The sequence below is a fragment of the Phalacrocorax carbo genome, chromosome 20, assembly GCF_963921805.1.
Source record: "Phalacrocorax carbo chromosome 20, bPhaCar2.1, whole genome shotgun sequence".
Lineage (NCBI taxonomy): Eukaryota > Metazoa > Chordata > Aves > Suliformes > Phalacrocoracidae > Phalacrocorax > Phalacrocorax carbo.
The window spans coordinates 2,899,790-2,924,200 of NC_087532.1; the positions used below are offsets into that span (position 1 = coordinate 2,899,790).

Consider the following 24,411-nt stretch of genomic DNA (forward strand, 5'->3'; position numbering starts at 1 on the left):
CTGCTGGTTTTGGGTGTGCTGTTCCTAGTTTCTGTTCCCTAGAGGAAGCTTTCTCAAAAGATCCCAAGCCACCAAAGTCCTTGTGGACCTGTCTGTGTTGCTCACCCAGGGTACAATCCACCTTTCTACATGACTGCAAAGGTGCCACAATCCATAGCCGTAATTGCGTGCCTCCTCCTGACAGGCTCGTGGTAACTCCCAGACCAGACAGAGCTAAACCAAGTTCAGCAGCTGTTCCACAGGGGAAGGGGAGGGGAAGCTACCAAGGCTAGGGCTGACCTCAGAATGCTGTATTTATTTTCCATCTAATACCTAGAGAGCGAAGGTGGAGACTCCGAAGGATAAAAAGCTTATGCTTGAACTTACTGTTTACTTATCCATCAAAAGCCTAAGTCTTTTACCTTTCTTAACTTGTTAACTGATCTCCCACCTGTGCTTTAAAACCTAATGTGTTTATAAGAACATGTGTAAATAATCTCTCCCTCATTTTAATCATTAAATGTTCGTTATCCAGATTGTAGCTCAACAGGAAGACGGAGACCTTTTTTTGAATGGTTGACATTGTCTGTTTTAAACACCATCAAGGCTGGCAGTTGTTATGAAAGAGAAGATAGTGAAAGAGGGCTAGGAAAAAGCTCAGCTAAAAAGAAACACTGATCAGCATTCATTTTATTGCACTGTGTCAAGGACTATAGACTGGCTTCAAAAACCAGCATGGATTTGTGTACCATATCTGAAACAGCTTAGCTACAACATGCTATTTTCACTGTTTTGTTGAATGCTTTTCCAATAATTTATCAAAGATGTCTTAGTCAAGCCCTGAGACAAAGTGATAAAAAAATATATTTCTCTCCTCCAAACCCTACCCTCACAGGGGAGCAGTTTCAATGCAAAGATTCTCAGTGACAGTAAAATAAAGCACCAAGCTAAGCTTAAACAAGATGTTTAAACAGCAAAATAACCACCATTCATCATGTTTCTAGCATCATTTCCCTTTTTGTATAACCATACAACAGCAGTCATTTCCCATCTCAACAGCTCTCACATTAACGTGTCACTTTCAGTGAAATTTGTAGCTACAGACCAGGAAAACGAAGCTGACCAGGTCAGAAAGCTGAGCTTCCTTAAAGAAGAAAGAAGTGTAAGAAACTCCATCTCCCATTCCACTTAAAAGCTGGAGGCAACCCACTGTAACTGCCGCCTTTCTTTGGCCTCACAAAAGCGTTGACCTTGTCTTGAACCACACTGCTGACCAGCAACACCAAAGAATGATGCGAGAACCAGATTTCCTGAGCCAATACATCTTAGGTTTTAATCTAATTCAACATGTTTTGCTCCAAATACTGGATAACAACTGCAGTTATTAGTGTCTTGCAAAAATACCCTAGGGATAAATTTAATCACTGCAATATTGCCTTTAATAACAATTTTAATTATGACAGCCAAAGTCTGCAGCCATTTCTGCCCTACAAATTCCACAATATTAAATTACTATCGAGTCCAGAAAACACTTGGGAGCGTGTACTACAGAGGGAAGCTATGCCTCTCTTCAGCATGCTGGGAACCATCCCCTGTGGATATTCTGCCTATGCTCGAATTTCACTGAGGTGCTTACATAGCTTTTCACATCACTGAGAGCTATGCTCCAGACAGCTAGAAAAAAAACATCATCCATGCTTTACAGATAGAGATTTGAGACCCAAAACAACTGACTTGCAGAAGTTTAAACAGAAACCGCTTTTCATTTGCAGTAGCTATCTGAAGCTCTGCAGAAGGCAGAGCCCCTTCGCACCAGGCACGGCTAACCTAACAGAGAGACTTCTCCACCACAGAACTCTCATCCGAAGAAACCGGACTGGAAAGCAGAAGGGATGGTCACCCTGCAAGGTAGCAGGCCATAAATATTGTGTTAATCTCTTCAGAAAGGCACAGCTGTAAACTAGAATCTCAGCTCACGATGGGTACAAACCCACACTCCTTCCAGGATGCAGAAAGCTCTACACAGGCTACCTCAAGAAAAGCCAACACAAAGATCTCAGATCTACAGGCAAAACTGACCTCAGTGGTGCAGGAAATTCTAGATTTGCTAATCCTCCCTAGCAAAGCTTTTTCTGAAGCACTTCCAGCAAAGGATAAAGGAAGGAAATTATGACAGATGGCAGGCGGATGCTGATTGCTCACGCATGAACCAGACTAAGACAAGGACGCTAGTGAGGGATCAGGATCACAGAAACCTATTTCAGGAACCGTCTTCACCAAGTATTTCCATTGTCGATCCTACCCTTCCTTGCCAAGGCACAGTTCTTCACAAAACCAGCTGTATTTGTAACTCAGACCACAAGGTCTGAGTCGGGCTAAATGCTTCCTGTCTTTTTTGCTAACTCATATCAGACTCAGTTTTGGAAAGCCACAGTGGGCAAGATTTCAGACCAAGGCTACTAAATGTGAACTAAATGTGTGTGTGCACCTAAGGCTCAACACTGTCCTGCAGACAGGTTTTCTCAGCTATGCCCTCAGAGATGTCTATAGGCGGCCTTTAATGGCAGAATATTGTACCGAGAACAATACAGAAGCACTGGTGAGCATACAGAGTGAAATGTCTTGTTATTACCCTTTAAACATAACTATTAGTTCAAAACACAAGCTAATGATGTTTTAGTGAAGATTTCTCTTGCTTACAGTTTTAATCATTTAATTCCAGAAAAGGTAAAGATAAAATATACCACTGAAATTTAATCCCCATTCCACAAAACAAACAGAATATTCCAAACTAAATAAGGGAAGCCCTAGAGTGGGGATATGACCTAGTGTTCTGCAACGTACAGGTTTTTTTTTAAGGAGGTACAGTTACATAGTTTATCTGGTAAATCATAGGGTTTTTTAAAAGTAAAATTAAACTAATTCATTAACAGAATAAAATTCATATTAATAAACTAATACTTAATGAGCATTTTAAAGAGTCAGGAAATAAACATCATCACACAAGAGAGATTTGATTCAAAGTGTTACTTGCCAAAATTTCCTAGTCTAGCAGCTTAAACTGACATTGCATAAATAACAACATAAATAATGTTGAAGAGGTTACTACAGTAAATCAACCTGCATCCCCTTTATTGCCTAGTAGTCAAACGCCCAGCAGTTGTCACTCAGCTGCTATATTAGTTCAGGCTTACAGTATAAGCAGTCACAGATGGAAGGCTGGATTATTAAAGCTGCCTTGAATGGGTCTGCATTGCACATACATACCTAAATGATAGCAGGCACTGTTCTTGTAATGTATCTGATTTAGAAATGCAACTGGTAACTACACTAGACAGAAGTGGTTTGAGAATTATGGCTGAAAATAACCGCAAACTCTTTTGACTACAGTATAAAACACAATGTGAGCAAATATTTGTATTTCTTATGCTTGATTACACAAAACATTTCCCTGTGTAGTTTGCTGGCTCCTCCAACTCCACTGTGCTCCAGGATAAAAAAAAAAGGGACTTCTGAAAACTTAAGGCAGTGATTTATTGGTGAATGAAATCTAGAAAATAGCCTGTGTAAAATGCACCACATCCCCTACTGAAATTCAGCTTAGCATCATCCCTGAGAAGGTGGTGCATGCAAAATGCCATTTGGACTTGAATATAATACTACTAATATTTTGTGTAAGAGGAAGATTATCTCAGACTTATTTGCAGAGCTCACCAGAGTATGCCTGGCTATTCCAGCCCTAACATAAACCCGAGGAGTTTTGCTTTGCTGTCCTGCTTACAAACACTGATTTATCTTCCAGTTACTAAGCATATATTCAGCAAATGGATGCAAGATTGGGAGAAAAAAAAAGAAAAGAGGTCTTGAGTGAGACTGAGCTGTCCATCCTTTTAAACTAAGGATGAGAACCTCTCCCAAAACAGCCACAAAATTCAAACCAGACCAACAAAAAATACCAGCACTTGGAAGACGCCAGGAAGAGCTTATTTCAAATGGCAAAATATTAAGAAGAAATCAGTAGTTCTTGCCACCAGAGGTTCAAACTCAGGTCATTTAAGACCTGAAATAGCCTTCAGGTAAAGGTGTCTTCAAAGCCTCTTTAGAAAACTGATTGTGAACCCTCTACACTGTCTGTCTGGGCTTAAGGCCTCTTAAATGCTAGGATTAGTGAGCTGCTACAAACAGTTATGAGCTGGCTTTAGCTAGGTTTGGCTGCGCAGGTGCCATGCGGTGGGTCTGGCAACGGCAGCGCAGGTGGTAGCGATTTGCTGCGCCAGGACATCCCACTGAGATGTCTGCAATTGTCCTACCAGAGGCCTCAGCTGCTTCTGTCAAAGGATCAGCAATGGCAGGAGCTGCAAGACTGGACGCATGGCGATGCTCTCTCACAGCTAAGGATGGAGACCAGGCAGGGGCTGGAAACACCCAGCTCTTCATCTAAAGGAGACTCCTCCAGTGTTTCACAGCCATTCAAGCAACAGCAGGTAGCAAGAAAACCTCAAGAAAACCAAAATCCACACAGCAGTTACCACATCTTTTAAAACACACAGCTTTTTTTGGTCCTTGGGGAACTGCCAATGGTTTTCTCTTCTATTTTATTAAGCAAGAAAATTTGAGATGAGTGATCTAATGATAGCCCTAGTGAGTCATAAGTACGGATTTTTGTTCTTCGAAAAGGATGCTGCATTGCCTAAGGCAAGGTGTCTTTAGAGCTCAGACCTCAGTTACTCCAAAGAAATCCTCTCTGGGGCATTGTTCAAAGGAAGGTGATCTCCCTCCCTCCCCCTAGTTTCACTTTTTTTTTTTAAAAACAAGAACATTCCATTCTTAATGCAGAGCAATCTACAGAGCACTGGACCAACAAATCATAGGATTACACCTGTGTTAAAAACAAAGGTGTTCCTACTTCCTCCTCTGGCACTGCAAGACATTTCTGAGTAAAACTGTTCCAGTTTGCCATCTCCCCGTATGAAAGCTCTTGCATAAATCACATATCCATTGCAGTTACAGGACAGTATTCTACCAGGCAACTCAGTCAAATGACTGAAACAAAAAGCATTTCTGACAGCCCATTTTCTCCACAAGCTTAGTGACTGCTAAGAATCACAATATGTACCTTTCATTCACCTTTAAAATTGCAGCTTTCCACAACTGGAAGCTTCTTCACTGTGGATTTCTAATTTCTTTCCAACCCTCAGCATGGCTTCGTTCAGTACCTGCCACGTAGGAACAGCAGGAAAGATGTTATACTATCCAATTACAGGTAGTGCTGCTTCTTCCTTTACCCATTATTGGGGCTCCCAGAAACCACTGCCATGTCTACCAGATTCATGCTGTCCCTGATGTCACACACACACACCTTTTTCTTTTGCCATTTTTTTTTTATTAGCTGCCTGGTATTAGGAAGACCATTGCTCCTGCTAACACATATTAATGTAAATCAGAATACTGCTACTTTAATGAGGGATTTGGTATCACAGACTCTGGCCTATGTCTAGACTTTTTATCAACTCAAAAAAAGTTAATTTAAATCACATTTTCTCTAACCATGGAATGAACCACACTCACAGAAAAAAGTGAAGGAATTTAGGAAAAAAAAACAAATCAAACTGAAAAGCCACTAAGAGGCAAGCATCATCAGACATCAAGCTCTGCTCTAGCGGACAGCTACCTCCAAAGAGCCCTCCAGTGCTTCTGACATTCCAGAGTGGTGCTGCAGTGTTTTGTGAAAGGCAAACAACTCACACAGGACAGTCCTAGGTCCGGCAAGTTCACTGGCAGCCTTCCAAGATCTCTTTCCACACTGACAGCAAGCACTCCACTGCCTAACAGCAGCCTGGACACAGGTCAGAGACAAGCCTTGAAAGGAAAAGATGCTCTATTTACATCTTTCACCGTTCAGATTCCACAGAAAAGGAAACAAGTTCTACAGAGGATGAGAGTCCTGGGGAGAACTTGCCTTTTGAGAAATGATAGCGCTCCGGGGTGTTCTTGATGAGGGTCAGGAAAGGCAACAGAGCTGGCCTGCCGCCCAAGAGAATGCAGCCCTGTGCAGCGCCCTGGAGAATCCCTGCAAAGGCCAGAACACTTGGACTGCTCTGCAACAGTGCAGCCTCTTACAGTAACTGTTGCCTACTTTTTTTTTCTTTTTTCTTTAAATGTGAGGAAGATTATGTACCTAGAACTCAAACAACAGACAGAAGCACGCACTTCTGACTTGGAGCTAACTATAATATTCACAGAGAGAGAAAAAAAGGTCTATTTTTATATATACACATATATTTTTATATATATATAAAAATACAAAGCTCATTTCACAACAGGGTCTGGCTGGCTTGTCGATATTAACACAAGCTCAAGAAGCAACCTAATCTGGTGGATAAACACAAGCCTCAGAGCTCAGAGGGGACATCTTTGGACAGCAACCTCTATCCCTTTGCTAGCACTCAGAATTCTGGCTCAGCCACACTGGCAAAGCTATGATAATCAACTCCAGAAAGAGCCTCCCATATGGGAGGAAAACCAGCTGTAAATCCAACACCACTGCCTTAAGCAATGTAACTACACTTCCATTCCACACACAGATTCAATGCACAGTGATTTTTTTTCCCCCTCCCCTTGAAAAGAAAAAAAAGAAAATCAGTGACATACGAGGTGACTTCCTATTACTTTTCATCTTCATGCCCACCTTAGCAGGCAGAAATAAAGCTGCTGTTGAGATTATTTTTCAGTTTTTCCTCAGGACAGGAGAACAGACCTCCTTGTTTTGGCACATCATGAATGAGCATAAAATTATGGATACTGTTCCACAGGCGTCGGTGTAGCAGTCACTGCCAATAATGCTAATGTGCAGAGGCAGAGTAAGAGTAAATGAGAAGGTGGTGTTCTTCAGTGAATAGTACAGACCCTGAGAAGGAATCAACAATTTGGGAGTGCAAGAATCCTGTCAGCCTCCCTGTGCACACTCAGTTATCTTAGAAGACCAAATAGCAAAGCATGTCTAAGGAATTATTTCATTGGGGGAGGGAGGAAAAGAAAAAACAGAGCAGGCAAACATATTGAGTTTAATTTTTCAGAAAAATTCTGCTGATTTCTGTTGCTGTCTTTTTTCAAGCAGCTCCATAAAACTGTCAGATCCAGCCTTACATTATTCTATAGAACAGTGGTCCCAAACCTTTTTGATCGTAAAAAAAAAAAATCAGTAAAAAAAAGTAAAAATATTTTGAAGGCTCCCCAATATATGTACCTTTATTTCTTTATAAATTATTCAGACATGCACTACTGAAGTTCTATTATTTTATTCCTGCACCTCAACAAACCATCTTGCACACCCCCTGGGGCACGCACCCCCATTTTGGAGACCACTGCTACAGAAGAGTGACTGATGAATCTCAGCATGGTTCACTGGACTTCCCCTATAGCACCACTTACGGTTGTGAGTGTGCTGTCTCATAGCGCTCGAAGGAGTGAGACAGGTCATGCTTGTTGTTCATGTAACACTGTGTGCACAAGTCATAGTCAAAACACATTTTACATTTCCACCGCATTCCCTGTATACCATGCTTCTTGCAACAGTCACAGATGATGTTAGGGTGACGGACACCTAGGAGAACAAAAGCAAAGGAATATAAGATCCACACAAAATCCAGAGAAACCAGGATGACCAGCCTGTTAGAACTAAATACATCAGCATGTTTTAAAGAGAAAAATCATGTACTGTGCGTGTATTGATGATGCAATAATATAATATGAAGTAATAGGTGTAATATGAAGTATTCACTTCCTGGTTTAAGGGACTCATCCTAAAAGTCATGCCAGAATCTAGCAGAATGACAGTCAACAAAACTGTTAGACCCACAGAGAAAAAAAACGAAAGAGGAAATAAAGCCTTTGCATAGAGGGAAACAGGAATTTAATTGCCATGAATTGGCTGAGCATACACTGCTGCTAAACGTGAGTCCACAGGCAGTTGCACAAGGCTTAACATTCCAGCTAGGATGCGAGGCAGGTGTTACATATGTTAAAGGAGATAGGTTTACAGCACTAGTGTTTGTGCTTCTTGTCCACGCTGTACTCACCTATTTGTGCGTTATCATACAGAAGAAGGTCGTAAGCACCTTGGAATCCAGTTCGATAATTGGTTCTGTTGCCTTGATCCCACTGGACGACCACAGTCTTATCGGGAGTGGTTGGGCTGCCTGTCCGACCAATCTCAACCACAGTCCCAACATTCCCTTCACCGTTGTCCTGGCTGCCCCACTTCCAGTCCACTCCACGAACTACCCGCATCCCAACCTGCATGCTGGCATAGGGGTCCACGTCCATTGGCCTGCACAGCAACCCCTAAAATTCGTCCACGTAAGGAGTCTTAGAGACAGGCAGGTTCATCAGCAACACATTCGGCGGCGGCAGCAGCAGCATGTTCAGCACACCTAATAAGAAAACATACAATTAAGTGGTGCTACTCAAAACATCACAGCAATAACTTTCATAGCAAGATGAGTAGATGCCAGTGCAGCTTGTACCCTTGGTACACAAACTCATGCTGAATTAGCAGGACCAGTAGGTTTTCCAGATTCCAGTTCTCAGGTGAAAAGAACTCAAACCTCAACTTAAAGTACTTCTCCTATCCTGCTGTAAACATCATCATAAGACATTCTGTGCACTGAGATATTACTCAGGAACATCCTGGCTACCATCTCTTTAGCTTAAATCTTAACTGCAGTCCAGCTGGTGTTTTAAAAATGACAGCTGCGTTTTAGCAAGCAAGCTGGAAGCCCCTTTTCTTCATGGTATCATTGGTAAATTTAACTCCAACCCCGTTTAAAAAAAAAGATAATTAAAAATAGAGGCAAGAAAGGTAACTTTTTTTCTGCAGAATGACCTGGCTACAGAAGAGGCCTGACCTGCTGAGTAGATAAATCTGTATTTCATTTAAAACAGGGATCCCCACAGCTTTAGTACAGATGGGAAAGATCCGGAAACTAGCCAGACTTCCAAAGCACAGAAACACCTGCATAATATCCAAAAGACTTATTCCAGAGCACTGGGTGTGACAGAAGAGAACTGGATGTGAAGTCTTTACAAGTCTCCAGTACCAGTCCTTGATTTCCAATTCAGGAGTATGTGCAACAGCTACCAGAGACACAATGACAACAGAAGCACAAAACCACAGAAAACAGAGTTGAAAGAAATGACCAGGAAAACACCAGCAGCACAATTTTAGCAACAAAAAAAAGGCAATACCAGCCTATTTTTGAGGAAGACTCTTCATGTGCGTCTTACTACCTAGTACCGCAGTGTTGCATTTTACTTGCCCAGAAAGTTAGTTTTAGTTTTGATTTTGGTATACAGGAAGTTTTAAAGATGTACATGAAAGAAATGTTTGTCTGTTTTCCAAAAGTAATAGCAGTTTTTTAAAAAGTGCCAACTTCAGACAAATGTCAATCTTTGCTGCTATTTATCAATGATAGCTACAGCAGGAACAGGGAAGGGTTATTGCTTCCCTGCAATAAGCACTGCAGATTTTGTGCTGGGATCAGTAAAAGCTTGGGATAGCCTTTCCAGCTGTTGCCATGACAATTGATATATGAGGTGAATACCACACAGATGCAGCACATCCACAACTTTGAATTAAATCAAACAGATTGTCAAAGCCTGGTTCACCTCTTTACCACAACAAGACAACAGAGGAGTGCAGCTTTCAATATTTAGGGCCAAGCTACTGCTTTGACTTCTGAAAAAATCTACTGTAGCATCCTTCTATCTTTGGGCATCCCTGGGTCTCCCTCTTCCTCCTCAAGCCATCCATAACACCCAAAATTTTCTCAAAATTAAAAAAAAAAAAAACAACAAAAACAACAAACCAACGGAATGTCAAGGGCCAAACTGTGCAGATTCCAAAAGTACAGCAAGTCTTACCAACTGCCATGACGCAGCCAGTTAACATGTTAACACTATCATCTACCAATAAAGCAACTGAAACCACTGAGGCCTAATAATAAACTCTTCCTCCAGCCAAGCACCCCCTTTTAAAGGTGTAGCAGGCTAGTTTGATGCAAAATCAAGCTTCAAGCACGCAGAAAGAGCCTGATTTCTGTTCAGCTGTAGCATCTCTCTTGCTTCAGACTCTTCCTGCTACACATCACTGTGACATCCCAACACCTGTCATACAAGAGCAACATCAAAAACAAATGTCCACATGAACTTCACGTCATCTTTTGTTCCAGTCATCACTAAAATATGCCTTGGGCAACACTTTCATTTCGACTTCCTTAGTGGAACTGGATGTAACATTGCTGAGGTTAAGGTGCACTGGTGTTTACTTTCTTTATGAAAACAGAAATCATCAGAAAGAATATCCTCTTTAGAAAGCATTGCAGAGCCCAGTGAGATTTGTATGATCCCCTCTTCCTTCAGACCAGAAATGAATAAAATGGACACTTTATTGCTGTAACTAAGAGGCAGAACTGTTTTTTTTAAAAGGTTGCTATCAACCAGTCAAGGCAGTCAAACCCACTGCAGAGAAAACAAATGGAAACATCCAACTATGCAAAGGTACAAAAGAAGCACAGTTCAATTATTGCTACACGGCTTTTCCTTAAAAACAACCACCACCCCGCCTTTTCATCCAAGTGAACTGGTGAAAGATGGGAGAAGGTAATAACAGTGCTTAGAGAAGGAAAAAACAAATACCGCAGGGTTTTTTAGATGACGACGGAGTGCCATGCCCCAACCTTAAGAGTTTTATGCTATTTCAGTGGACCTTTTCCGTCTCCCCGGGAATGAATGAAACATCACAGGCTCCAGAACTCCCAGCATTTTAAGGCAGGCAATGCCAGTCCCACAAATTACTCATCATAAAAGGATATTCCAGGCTGTGCCACAAACACATAATTTAAGTCACTGCAGTATAAAGGAGAATGCTGCCTTGCTACCTGAAAACAGCAGAGCAGGCTAGCACGCTATATATCATGACACACGCTCAACAGAGCAGTCAAACAGCAGGGTACCAACCCCAGGTCAGAACTGACTTGTGGCTAGAAACGTGTGACCTACATATGGGCAAACACACACTTTTCTCTGTGCACCTTCCCACTACTTTTCTGACATGGATGCTACAGAGATCCCTTCTTCAAACTGCCAGTGAAATACACAAGCTACATGAAGACACTTTGTAGAGAGTCCAGGAGAAAAGCATCATTTCACTGCACTGGGAATTTACTTACAGATAAAACACGACATGCCAACACCAGGTATCTTGGCACAGAACCTCCAATAGACAGCAGCCTCTGTCAATATCACAGGTACTGAGTTGCAAGGACAAAAAACCACCTCATCAGTAGCCCAAAATAAGCTGGATCCCCAGATGGGAACAGACTTTTACTATTGCCACAGGCATCAAGCTTCCCCTGGTCCCTACGACTCACAAAGGAGCTGCACATGAACTCATCCCACATCTCTGGGAAGCTACTGTAGCTCAGCTAGGCACCTGTGATGCTGAATTCTGGTTAAGGGAGCTGTCTGTGCTGCAATGACCTTCATACAATCCCTTGCTCACTGCTCTGAAGGCTGTCGTCTTAACATGAATACTCCATTTTCCACCCAAGAAGGCATCAAATTCATTCTGCATTCCCATCTAATCTGCAGGGGTGATGCATAACAACAGTAAAGAACCTTTCAGAGTCTTCATGAGATGAATTGCAATACCCATGCAGTCTGAACCCTGCCCGAAATCACCATTATTTACTTCCTATGTGGAAATGTTTCACTCATTGAAGCAAGTACTTTTCCCTCGATGCTGTTTGCATCATAATTATTTCAGGGAAGGATAGGTAGAGCTGCCAGAAATGATTCACAGAGGAAACACCAGTTTCCCATGGGAGTTTAAAGTATCTACAAACAAACATTGTAAGGCACAAGCATATTTCTGAATCCTGACCTAACGTTCTGACCTCATCTACTGTGGCACAGGAAAGAACAGCCCAGGTGTAATCTAGGAGTCCATTCTTAGGAAATCCCAGTAATACTTAACTAGGCACCTTCAGTCCGCAACATTTTAGTTGCAACGATCACTGCAGCCTTCTCCCAGTACTCAAACTGTGCTGTTGGTAGAAGGTGCTCTAGAAGAAACCCAATATCTGCCTCGTAAGAGGCAAAGGTTGCTTCTGTACTGGATACACAGCAAACAGAACCGAACGGTGGTGTAAGCAGACTGACAAAATCAGTGCATGTAACTTGGTTATCAAGTTATTTGAGCAGTATAGTAAACAGAAGATGTGGGTGATTTTTTTTGTTTTGTTTTTTTAAAGCAGCTTTTCTTTTCCCTTTACATGTATTTTGCAGTTTGAATGGTCTTCTCAGGTGAACTACTCCACCTTAGCAAGCTTCACCTGTCCTAAGGATGCTTCCTTAAGTGCTCTGGCTATGACAAACGCAAATCATACACTTTTCCAGAAGAGCAGCACAAGGTTGCAAAGCCCAGACGTTGATATTCCTCTAGTTTCTGAACATCCTTTGTGAACTCACACGGAGACGCTGCAGCAGAACTTTTATTATAGGGTCTTTTCCACAGCAGCTCACTTGAGCCTGAAATGCCTGACTTTCCCAACTGGTAAATCACAAGTTCCAAGAGAAGTCATCATTACGCTAAGCATTTTGGAAAATACCATCATCCCCGTCTCTTCCTGTTTTCATTCTCTTTTGCTCTTCCTTCTCCTCAGGTACAATCTGTTATTTTGGATATCGTGTCTCTGATGGAGACCTGCAGCCCCCAACACCTACCAAAGAGCTCACGTTGCCTACCTACGTTCATTCTCTTGCTCGCAGGTGGTTTTCCAAGGAATACAAAGCACCCATGGGCTACAAACCCCTAGAGCTGATCTAAGAGCCCGACCCTTTGGGCCCAGCCCGGGGGGTCAGAGCAGCGGCAGCCCGGCTCCCACCGGGGCCGCCGACCGGGCAGGATCACCGGGAAAGCCGTCGCCGCTCCAGAGCCCGAACGAACCGGAGCAACGGGCCTCCTCCTCCTCCACCCCCGGCAGCTCCTGCCGCCCCCCCCGCGGCCGGAGCCCCAGCTGCGGTCCGAGCGCGCCGCTCCAGCCGAGACGCGGGGCGGCCCGGCCCGGCGTACCTGGAGGCGGGAGCGGCCCTCCCTCGCGCCGGCGTCCCTCACACCCGCGTCCCTCACGCCGGCCCGCGCCTTCCGCGGCCGGGGCCGCCGGCTGCAGAGGGCGGCTGCGAAGCCCCGGGCGGTGGTTTCGCTTCCCGGCAGGCGCCCTCGGCCCGTCCCCCCCGGCCTGCCGTGCGGTCACAAGTCACCGCCGCGCAGCCGAGCCGGGACCCGCGGGGCGGCTCTCGGGCGGAGCCAGCCGCTGCCCGGCCCGGCTCTGCTCCGGGCGGCCCCGCCGGCCCCAGAGAGCCCCGGCCCGGGGTGGGGGAACGCTCAGGGCAGCCCGGCGACCGACACCTCCCCGGCGGAGCTGCAGCGACCCGGCCCCACGGCTGCAGGACTGCGACGGAGAGGCTGCTGGCGGCGGCAGGAGGGCGAGCCACCCGGGCTGAGGGCGAGCCCCTCTCTTCCCCACTCCAGCCTAAGGCAGCACCGCAGGCCAGCACGGGTCTGGGATAAAAGCTGTGTTTCCTTCCGAGAGCCGAGGCAGGTGCCCAGGGCCAGAACGTGGCCCCTTGCAGTCGTCTGCATCAGGCCAACAGCGAGCGAGGAGATGCCTTGCTCCCTCCAGACACCACTCCAGCGACTCCCAGCCCTGTCTCAGAAACGTCTGTAGGTCAGATTCCCCCAGAGAACCACCACAGTGAGCATCACTATTTTTATGCTCGAAAGCCATGATTCCCGACCAGACATCTGCAGCATCAGACCACATACAATCCCCTCACAGTACCATCCTGTATCCTCCTCATGGCTCCCGCTCACGTGCACGCTCCAAATGCGTGCGCTAGGCCTCTGACATGAACATGACTACACAACGGGGTACGCTGGCACAGGGCTAGAGACTGCCAACCCAGGGCACAATCTTCCCCCGGTGAACCCTTGGTGGTCTGGGCGGTCATCACAGGGGTCAAGATTTCTTCCATAAATTCCCACTCAGAGACAGAAAATACATAACATCACTAAGAGGAGAAAACACTGTCCTCTGCCCGACAAATACAGGCAGATCAACAATTCTTCAAACTCAGTATTTGTTTATTCAACACATATTGTGTTCATGCTGCCCCCATGCCACTGCTATGGAGCTATAAACCCATTGTTCCACATGACCTTTTGCACATGGCGTACAATCCAACGAGTAAGAGAATTAAGCTTTGGCATCCTCAGCACAACTTAAGAGGTGAGTAAAGCAGCTTATTTTAATCAGAAGAGGATCTGAAGAGTTTTACAGCCTGTCTTCTGAGACCACCACACCCACCCCACCCCACCCCACCTACAAACAGTGAATAAGCAGCACAGGAAGAACTACACACAGGCTTGAGTTTATTAAATTAGCTTGCAGCAGACTGGGAGTTAGCTTGCATCCCAGCTACCTCTATAGTCTTTCATTCTCTGTGAAACAGCAAAGGCAGAAGAAGCAATAACGGCACAGTAAATGAACGTTGCCAAGATTCTTGCACTGAAAAGCAACAGAAAGCAGTGAAAGGATTAAGAAAACAGAGTGTAACTAACAGAGCTGTAACGATCAATAACTGCAAGTGGCAGTAACCAGATGAAATGAATGCAAACATTTACAGGGATCACCAAAACGGACAATGATCCTTTTGGGTCAGTGCTGATTAGATCAGTGCTCATAAGGACCTAACGAGCAGAGCAAAGGTATGCCAGGGACATTCCAGCTGCGAATTTTATTAGCAAATGAGCAGAATTGTGCTTCAGTATTTGATCCTCACTCATCTCTCGGGGAAGAGGTGAACATACCAAGCAGAGCCAGGGCACTGTGCATAAGGACAATATTCATTTGACATCAGCAAAATAACTGCAGCCCATGAGCTCTCTCAAGATAAACATCACTTGCTTTTTCTTTCCTTGATCCCAATGCATAAAGTGTTTACAAACATCGAGCACAGCCTGGAACAGAGCACATCCCCAGCGCTGCCTGCAACAGCAGAAATCCAGAACAATTTCACTGCAGCACAAGCAAGCAAATCGGAATGATGCTGTTCGTTCTTCAGGAGACAGTTCAACAACAAGACGCCAGAGGACACTGGTGGTGGTCCTGCTGGCCTCGTTGTTCACTGCAGTGGGATTCTACACAATAGCAAAGGTCTGCAGTTCAAATCAGGGATCAAGGGGACCTGCTCCCAACTAAAACAGGCAGCAGAGAGGCACCTGACTCAGTCAGGAGCAGTTTCTTCAACCATTCTGTATTATTAAGCTGCCAAAGTGGTTCCTAGTCACTCCAAGTATTTTATTTTAAGCCCTCAGCGTACCCACACATACCACATTTTAACTGCTTGCTTCCAAGGGAACTTCAGGGACACAGTGGCATTAAAAAAAAAGTCTTATTAAGAAATTAAACACTTAGATTGATCAATTACCACTACTGTAAAACTTCAAGGTTTACTTTTGTATATCCTCACACTGGGAACATCAACAGAGATCCAAACAAGTTAGGTGTAACAGCTAAATTAAGTCAGCTCATATTGGCTTAAGAACTGCAGTCGCTATGCAGCTGGGTTTTAGCAGTGCTTTCTACACTACTCCTGTGAGCATTCACCCTACAGAAACAAGGCTTGACAGGGTTTTCTCCCCTTTCCAGACACAAGCAGTGTTTTTGTGAAACCAACACAAGTTGAATAGCTAAATGCCTGGCCAATGCTTATCTACACAATTAAATATTGTTCCCTACCCCAGCTTCCCTTCCTGCAAAACAGAAATACATACTTCTGCATTCATAGAGTCACAGAACGTCCTGAGCTGGAAGGGACCCACAAGGATCATCGAGTCCAACTCCTGTCCCTGCATAGGACAGCCCCAAAATTCACGCCATGTGTCTGAGGGTGTTGTCCAAGTGCTTCTTGAATATTGTCAGGCTTGGTGCCATGACTGCCTCCCTGGGGAGCCTGAGCCCAGCACCTTCAAAAGCTTTTCCTCAGGGGACCTTACTAAGCAGTTCCCTGAGCAACCTGAAGTCTGCTCTCCTCACGTCCAGAGTTGAGGTCTTGCTAACAGTTTTCCTCCTGACACCACGGATTTTAAACTTGACGGCTTCATGGTCGCTGTAGCCAAGGCAGCCACCAATCACCGCTTCATCCATGAGACCCTCTCTGTTAATAAGCAACAAATTGAGGAAGGCACCTTTCCTCATTGGTTCCCTTAGTACCCGTAGCAAGTTATTGTCCAGATGGCTTACAAATCTTCTGGACCTGTTTGTACCGGCCGTGTGGTATTCCCACTTGACATCAGGCAAGTTGAAGTCCCCCATAAGGACATGGGCAGATGACTTAGAGGCACCTCTTAGTTCCTTAAAGGATAACTCATCGATGTCATCCTCCTGGCTGGGTGGCCTATAGCGGACTCCCACGACAACATCCGCTTTATTTGTCTGACCCTTAATCCTTACCCAGAGGCTCTCAACTGTGCCATCACCAACTGCAGGCTCTGTGCATTCCTCTGCTACATACAATGCCACCGCCCCACCTCGCCTGCCCTGCCTGTCCCTCCTGAAGAGCCTGCAACCATCCATCATGGCACACCAGTCACAGGACTCATCCCACCAGCTTTCGCTTATGCCAATGATATCATATCTCTGGGACTGGGCCAAGGCTTTTAGCTCCTCTTGCTTGTTCCTCATGCTGTGCACATTTGTGTAGAAACACTAAGTGCAGTTCATTGCGCCCATGGCCGCGTGGAGCAGTCTGAAGAACCTCACTAGCATGCAGCGCCTTGAACTTCGGCGTGCCATACTGCTATTCTTTGATAATAGACAACAACTAGGATCAAATCCCTCTGACCAAGACTCAAAGCTGCTAAGTTAATTACCAAAGCTAGTATTCATGCCAACAGGCTTAAATTCAGACTTACTGATCGCTTTCTTTTTCCTCAGCAAACAGTAAGACCCCAGGACGGCACGCAGCAGACACATTCATGTGCTCTCACTAAGAGGATGCAGTGTAATTTCTCTCAAAGATACACACAGTTCCCACAAATATATTCACTATTAGGTGTAAGCAGACCAGAAAAGCAGCAAAACACTCAGTAAATAATCCTTTTTGGCTTACCACCATATAAGGGCCACCTTGGAGCTTCGGTCCTCCCAGCTCCCAGGTGAGGCTAGGAGCCATTAGCCCTAACTGCTGCCAGCTGGCTGTGGTGCCCCAGGCTGCCTCATGCCATTTCAGACTCAGAGGAGGCCCTCCCTGGCTCCCCGCACACCTGAACTCTGTGCACACCACCTCCAGTTCCCAGCACGAGCTCTGCTGGAGACTTTTGCCTATCCCATGGCATTTTATTACCCCAACTCCAGTTCACGCCAGTTCAATACCCAGCTCTACCACTCGCAGATCTCTCTCCTTGTCTACTCTGAATTTTGGCTTTCTACATAGACCATTTGTATTGGGCCCAAAAATCCTCCCAAGGAAATACATATTCTAATTCTCTCCCATTTCTTCAGAAACGAGTGTATCACCTATTCCTCAACTCACTCAGTCTCTTCCTTTCAACTAGCTTCCCCACTACTCAAACAAAATCCTTGCCTTCTCAGCAGGCCTCTTCTAAGAGGCTCGCTGGTAATAGTGCCTTCTATCACCTATACATAAAACCCTACTAAGTGAGGAAAAATAACACTAGTATAAGGACCAAATTGAATTTTATCACATGATAAAGATTTTTTTTGCTTTCAGAATAGTTAAGAATATTTCAGAATAGTTGTTGCAATTAATTATTAATTCACAAACACTGGGCTTTAATACTACCTCATAACACAGCACTAGTACAAATCCTGCTTCTTGATGTGGGAAAACATGCAGTCAGGCCCATTCAGTTGTTTATTGTTTTCCAGATCTCATTCCACAGCCCTTGCTCATACAAAGAGCAGCACTGTCAGATCAGCTCTTGTTTAGCCACTGAGACTAAGAGTCTAGAAAAGCCCCACTCTCCATTTTGGAGAGGGCAGTTTCCAAAGCTTGATCTTTTGTGGCTAACACAGAGATGGCCAGAAAGCCCAGTCACACTGCAAACCCCACAGTGCCTAATCACAGCACAGAGGATACAAATTCTTAGTTCCCAGCCCTAGCAGATCTTCTAACATAGAACAGTGATACCACCTCAGCCACTACGTGACAAACTTAACCACTACAAATTAGACTAAACCCATGAAATTCCCCCCCACCTCAGCCCTCCAAAAGGATCTGCAGAATTGGCTGAAGTGAATAGTTTAATATTCCACTGCAGAGCCACAAGGTCTCAGTGCTACTTTCTTTGTGCAGTCAGGATTTCTGTTTAGTCTAAATTTTGCAAAATGGCATCGCTGGCACAGGGGGGAAGAAAAGAGCAGATGATGTTTCTGTGGCTTAAACATCAATAGCAGATAAACGAAGCCATTCTACTGACAAATTACTCTCAGCAGAAAAAAAAAATCAGAAATAGGGCAGCTGCCACTGTTAAAATCCAATCAATCAAGAAAAAGCTTGCATGAGGTTAAAACATTTCTGTGCCCCACACCTCACCTGCTCTCAAAGTATATTTAACTGTATTACATAAACAGAATGAAGCAGGTGATTAATATGCCTTTGCTCAGGGATTAATATCTTGTCATTTCAGCTTCACTGTATAAGAGCAAGCACACATCCTGAAATTCTGGGACACAGAGCGAGGAAACGCTAAAAATAACTAGCCAGGCACTATGCTTAAAGATAGTCCCACGGAGTGCATTTTATCTCTACATTCAGCACCTGACCTTTACAAATGCCAGCCCATTGATCTGTTTTGCCGAAACTGAATTTTACATTCAGTTTGCACTGGTTTTATTCTAGCACTGAGTTGTTATGGTGAGAGGGGAACACTGCCTTCCCTTTGGAGTTGTAGGAGCAATACCTTCAGCAGTTATCATGCAGGCTTACTATCTATTCTTGCACCTTGTTAAAGGATACAGGCCTACAGGACGCATCAGCAAATTTATTAATATTCAATAACAGTAGTTTTGTGCAAACCCTTCCGTGAAGCTTGACCCCAGCATTCTGATTTCCTAAAAAAAAAAAAAAGGCAAACAATCTCAGAATAGATCCTAAGGATGGAAGAAGTTATAGAGAAGCTACTCATCTTACACTTCTAGGTTCGTTACATGCAAGTAGAGCAGTACCTAACAGCTTCAGTGGACACAAAAGCCAACTGAGCCGGCTGCTGCAGGAAACACAGTCAAAGGTGGACTCTGCTTAGCTAAGGAAGAGCACAAGAGATAACTGGACAAAAGCCAAGACCCTCATTCAGAACTGTGACAGAGGAACAGTCAGCAGTTCTTCTGAGACTGAATTTCTTGGGTTTAGGTACAAACATTAGGGCTGAGAGTCTTTTATTGTTATACCTGAACACTGAAGTCCTCTGTACTTTTGAGGCTAAACAGACAAAAAGTACTGCCTACTTTCAGCTCCAGGACCACCACAACTGAAGTCTCAGAAAGAAGACACCTCTCCTTAATTTTGATCACGGGGGGCCTTCAGAAAACCACAGCTTCAATATGGCTGAAGTCTCAAGAAATACACTGATCAGAGAACTTCTTCCACTTGGGTGTGAAGGTATGCACAAAAAACCTTGCAGTCTTCTAGAGCTATCAAATCAGAACTGAATTGGCCTTGAACCTTCAATTCTTACTGTACTCAAACTTCAACCCACCTGTGATGACAGCCGACACAGAAAAGTAAACCTGCTTCGAAAACCAAGCACTCAGCTGCATAGCCTCAATCCACACTGGTTTTGACAACATGTTCTACGGACTGAAAAGGGATTTTTGTCAGTGATGAGTAACAAAATAAGTTAAACAGAAAGTGACAGTATCAGCCACACAATCTACCAGCAGCAAAGATATGGCACAGTATTTTTAACGAATCAATTTCATGCTAACCAACAGACTAGAGCCATGAAATAAACTGGATTGCACAGTAGGTCAATATTTGCTTTAAGCCACACAAATGCAAACACAACCTTTGGGAAACACCACCAGTAAAACTAAAATAAATATCTGTCACAAACTTCCAACAACAGAAGTTGCAGTATACCACAGCGTACTGGTTTTGGCTGGGCTTGAGTTAGTTTTCTTCATAGTAGCTTGTATGGTGTTCCGTTTTGGATTTGTGGCCAAACCAGTGTTGATAACACACTGATGTTTCAGCCATTGCTGAACAATGCTGACACAGTATCAAAGCCTTTTCTGTTTCTCACACTGCCCTGCCAGCGAGGAGGCTGGGGGTGCACAAGAACTGGGGAGGGAACACAGCCGGGACAGCTGACCCCAACTGACCAAAGGGATCTCATGCTCAGCAATAAAAGCTGGGGGAAAGAAATAGGAAGGGAAGACACTTGGAATAATGGTGTTTGCCTTCCCACGCAACCCTTATACCTGATGAAATCCTGCTTTCAATTTTACCCTTCCAGTTCTCTTCCCTGTCCCACTGGGGTGGAAGTGAGCAAGCAGCCATGTGGTGCTCACCTGCCTACCAGGGTTAACCCACAACACACAGAAGGGTGGAATATCTTTTGCCAGGTCAGGGATGTTCAAAATTCAGATTTACAAGTCAACATCAGTCAAACCCTACAAAAGAACAAGTTTCCTCTACCAGCTTCTTCTGAACACAAAAACTTCAGGGTTTAAATGGGTGAGATCAGTGCTCATCTGCCCACTGGAGAATTAAGAGTGATTATAAGTGAAAGTTCACAATGGGCATTGAGTGGATCTCTCTTATTACATCGCACAAGATAATTGCTCATGAGCCTCATGAAATTTCCTTCTGGCTTTTGATGAACTGTGTTCTCTCCAGGAGGGAGAAAAACAGCTCCAGCCATTTGCTTTAATTGGACCTGACAGTTTGCAGATTGCTGCCGCAAGCCTTGAAAAGCTCAGTAGCTGGGGCTGATGAGAATCTGCTTTTTCCTCAATAGCGGATTTCAGAGTTAAATTTACATTGCATTACAGTAAAAACAAACACACACACACACCCAAAACCACACACACAACCACCAGGTGATGTTGTTTAACAAAAAGGCAATTATTTGCTAAGTTTGAGTTAAGGGCTTTTTCACTTTACATAGGAAAAAAGGGGAGAATGGTATTTTAACTTTGCCATACCCTTATGCCACAGGGATCCTCCATGGAGGAAAACAAACAAAAACTTGCAAGCACTGCACTGAGTGACTCCGCTCCCCTCTCCTGCCAAGAATCACCATCGCTTTTCTGGCCATTGGCATTAAGAGGTCAATGCTCAATCAGCTGGCATCCCTTGCCCTGGCTGGCAGGTGTTTTTGTGCTCGTTCAGAACACTGACAAAAGTCACTATATATATATATAAAAAATTAGTTTAATAAAGTCAAATACAACTCATTCAGGGAAGCTAGAAAATCTCCATTACTCAAAGAACAAGCTCAACGTATCTAGCAGGAATGATTTTGGTGCAGTTTATCATGCCTTGTGGAAAAGGATGGACTAGGTGGCCATATCAAAATCCCTTCCAGACATATTTTCAGTCACCTAGAAGTGGAGTACCACACAGAAACATATTCCAACAGTGAGAAATCTGTCTTGGCAGCAGATTTCAACTGTATTCTTATTTAGACATTGCTCTAATACATTTCTCAGAGGCAAGACCATCTGGCCCAGAGCTGATGGTGTTGAGCCGTAGGTAAAGCTCAGGTCTGCCTCTCTCTCACACCAGCTATCGACCCCTATTTACCATGCAAATCTGGGTTAAATCACTTAAGAGTTCATAATCTTTCAATATATTTACACAATTGCCTTGTCTGCCCAGAAAGGCAGTACGTTTCCCCACAAGTCATTCAAAATCAGAAGGATAACATTACTGAGTTTAAAAAAAAAACAAAAAAAAAATCAAGAAGAATTAACACTGAAGTCCTGCTGGTAGACATGTGGTTGAAAAGTGTGTTGGAGAAAACATAGTACCGTGGTTCTGTGATGTGGCTGTTGATAGGTATTTAGACTCCTGTACCCTCAGCAGTGGTGATACAATAGGATTACAAATCATCTGAGTTAGGTACACAACTCCAACTTTTCAAAATGAAAAGTAGCTACTGCAGACTCTGGTAAAGAGCAAGCTGGAGCATAAAACCTGCTGAATCTGTGATGAGCCTTGATAGCTCATCCTACCAACTTCCAGATTCCCCTTCAGGCGTTCAGAATGGTCAACATTGCACTCCTGTCAGTATTCAGCCTGGAACTTGCCCTTTCTGTGCTCCGAAAGCAGATCAAAAGGTTTAAGTCTAATCCATCCTGACATGCCTTTGGCTAGAGAGACATCAGCTGCGTAGGAGCAGAATGAATTGAGTAGTTAGCTGTTGCTTTCCTCCCTGGTACTTAACCATGGTTTGAGGGTCAGCACGTACACAAATTCACTTACAAGTCTGTGTATTTTAGAAGTACAGATGTTATCTTTCAGTGCTAGATATCTGAGTACTTTAAAGAATGCACGAACACTTTACAGACAAGAAATTGAGCCATAGTTATATACAGAACCGGTGTCAGAGACAGGAACAAAGCTCACGTATCCTAGCTCCAAGTTGTGTCCTCCACAGCCTGACCCATACTAGTCACAGGGCGAAGTATCAGCTTGTAATCCATCATGTTTCCTTGGGGCCATGTCAAGGAACGTGGATCGAGGTCTAAAATCAAGCCATTTACTGTCCTGCTAGGACACACATAACTTCACTGACACCATTTTTCACATACAGCCAGTCTAAATGCTAGAAGACTTGTTCCGTGTTCTCAGGAATTTTAAACACCACAACTCCCATTACAGAGGGAGCAGAAATATTTAAATTCTGTAAATCTCCGAAGAAACAGGAGACTCCACTTCCTCACTCTTTGCTTAAGGAGAAAAGAGTATCCAATGACCTCTCTCCAATCAGAGTTTCTAGTGAGAGTATACTGAAAGTTGCATCAGTCTCCCTCTGACCACACTGTATTACAACACCCTGGCTCCTCCATAAATGCCCTTGATAAGCCACAAATCAGAATCCTTGAAAAACAGCTAGGACATGAACAGTCCGCTCACAGGATTTTGCATTCTATTCCTGGATCCGTGAGAAACATCAACTCAAAATGAAAGGGCATGACCAGTACTATCACAAGTGGTACGGTCACATTCAGCACGACCCTGAATTCTGCCAGAGCCCAGGAGCAGTTCTGTATCAGAGATGATGAGCAAGGCAAACAGATTTGATGGGAACAGGCAGGCAGGGGCAACATGACCTAGCAGAGCTTAATTTCAGGCTGGAGAAAGCCTTCAACTCAGCAAAACCATACACAACAAAGACGAGTCTCTACAAGCAACCAATACTAACGCTACACGAATGCAAGACAAGAGATGAGCTTGTTTCAGCGATAACTGCCACAGCTCCGAATAGCCCACGGTGGTCACACAGCCACACACTTGTTGATCCAGGTGGCTTAGAAAGCCAGGAAGGTACCCCTTTCCAAGCGAAAATGGAAGGAGACAATTGCAGCCACCATACTCATAGTACTCCCACAATTTTTGCAACTTCCAAGACATCTGTCAAAGATTTAGCAGAAATAGGCTATGCATGGACTCCTAATTCTTCCAAACAACCCCAGCAGTGAATTACCACCATTGCAGACCCAAGCAGGAAAATCACAAATTCTTTATACACGAATTTGGCACAGGATTTTTCAGTCACAGAGCTTCAAATATGCATTCAAAATACACATACAAACATATGAAGCTATACAGCAATATCACAATTAGCAAACAAATATCATAAAATTATCAAGATTCTTCTCACGTCAGTGACTCAGAGAGGTATGCTGTGCAAAGAGAAAGGGATTGGGAAACATATTTACCTTTTTGAAGCCTAAGAAGAGAATAATTATTCAAGAAAACAGAATCTGTGGTAACGCTGTTAAAGGACAGCTAGGTAACTGTTTGCTAATATGCTGCAGGCACACTTGCCAGTCCTAAATGAACTCATGTCCTTCCACCACAGAAGCAGACAGGATTAGTATGGGAACAGGCAGAAGGTGCCGAAGATACATCAGCAACAGAGCTGGGACACCAGCACGAGTTATCTGACACGCAATCTACTGCGCTGTTAGATGGCTGCCTTAAGGAAGAAGTTCCTGAAGGGAACCATCATCCGCTCAATGGAAGTAGCTGCTCCAGACACAAACCTAGACACCCATGACTCAGAGCAGAAAGCAAAGCTCAAAGCAGGGCAAGAACTTCTCTAGCTCTGCCAAGGCT

The 24,411-nt window shown here is 44.2% G+C and overlaps 1 protein-coding gene across 5 annotated transcripts in view; it reads right to left on the reverse strand.

The window, feature by feature from the left end:
• Positions 1-24,411, reverse strand: part of MIB2 (MIB E3 ubiquitin protein ligase 2) — a 52,051-nt gene that overhangs the window by 26,069 nt on the left and 1,571 nt on the right. For 4 of the 5 annotated variants that reach the window (XM_064470454.1, XM_064470449.1, XM_064470450.1 and 1 more), the window contains 2 exons: positions 8,058-8,411; positions 7,411-7,582 (listed from right to left, as the gene is read on the reverse strand). In XM_064470454.1, the coding sequence (XP_064326524.1) occupies positions 7,411-7,582; positions 8,058-8,304 (419 nt within the window). In that variant the 5' untranslated portion in view covers positions 8,305-8,411. Of the gene's footprint in view, positions 1-7,410; positions 7,583-8,057; positions 8,412-13,111; positions 13,281-24,411 lie in introns of those variants that run through there. The other variant, XM_064470451.1, reaches the window with a different exon arrangement.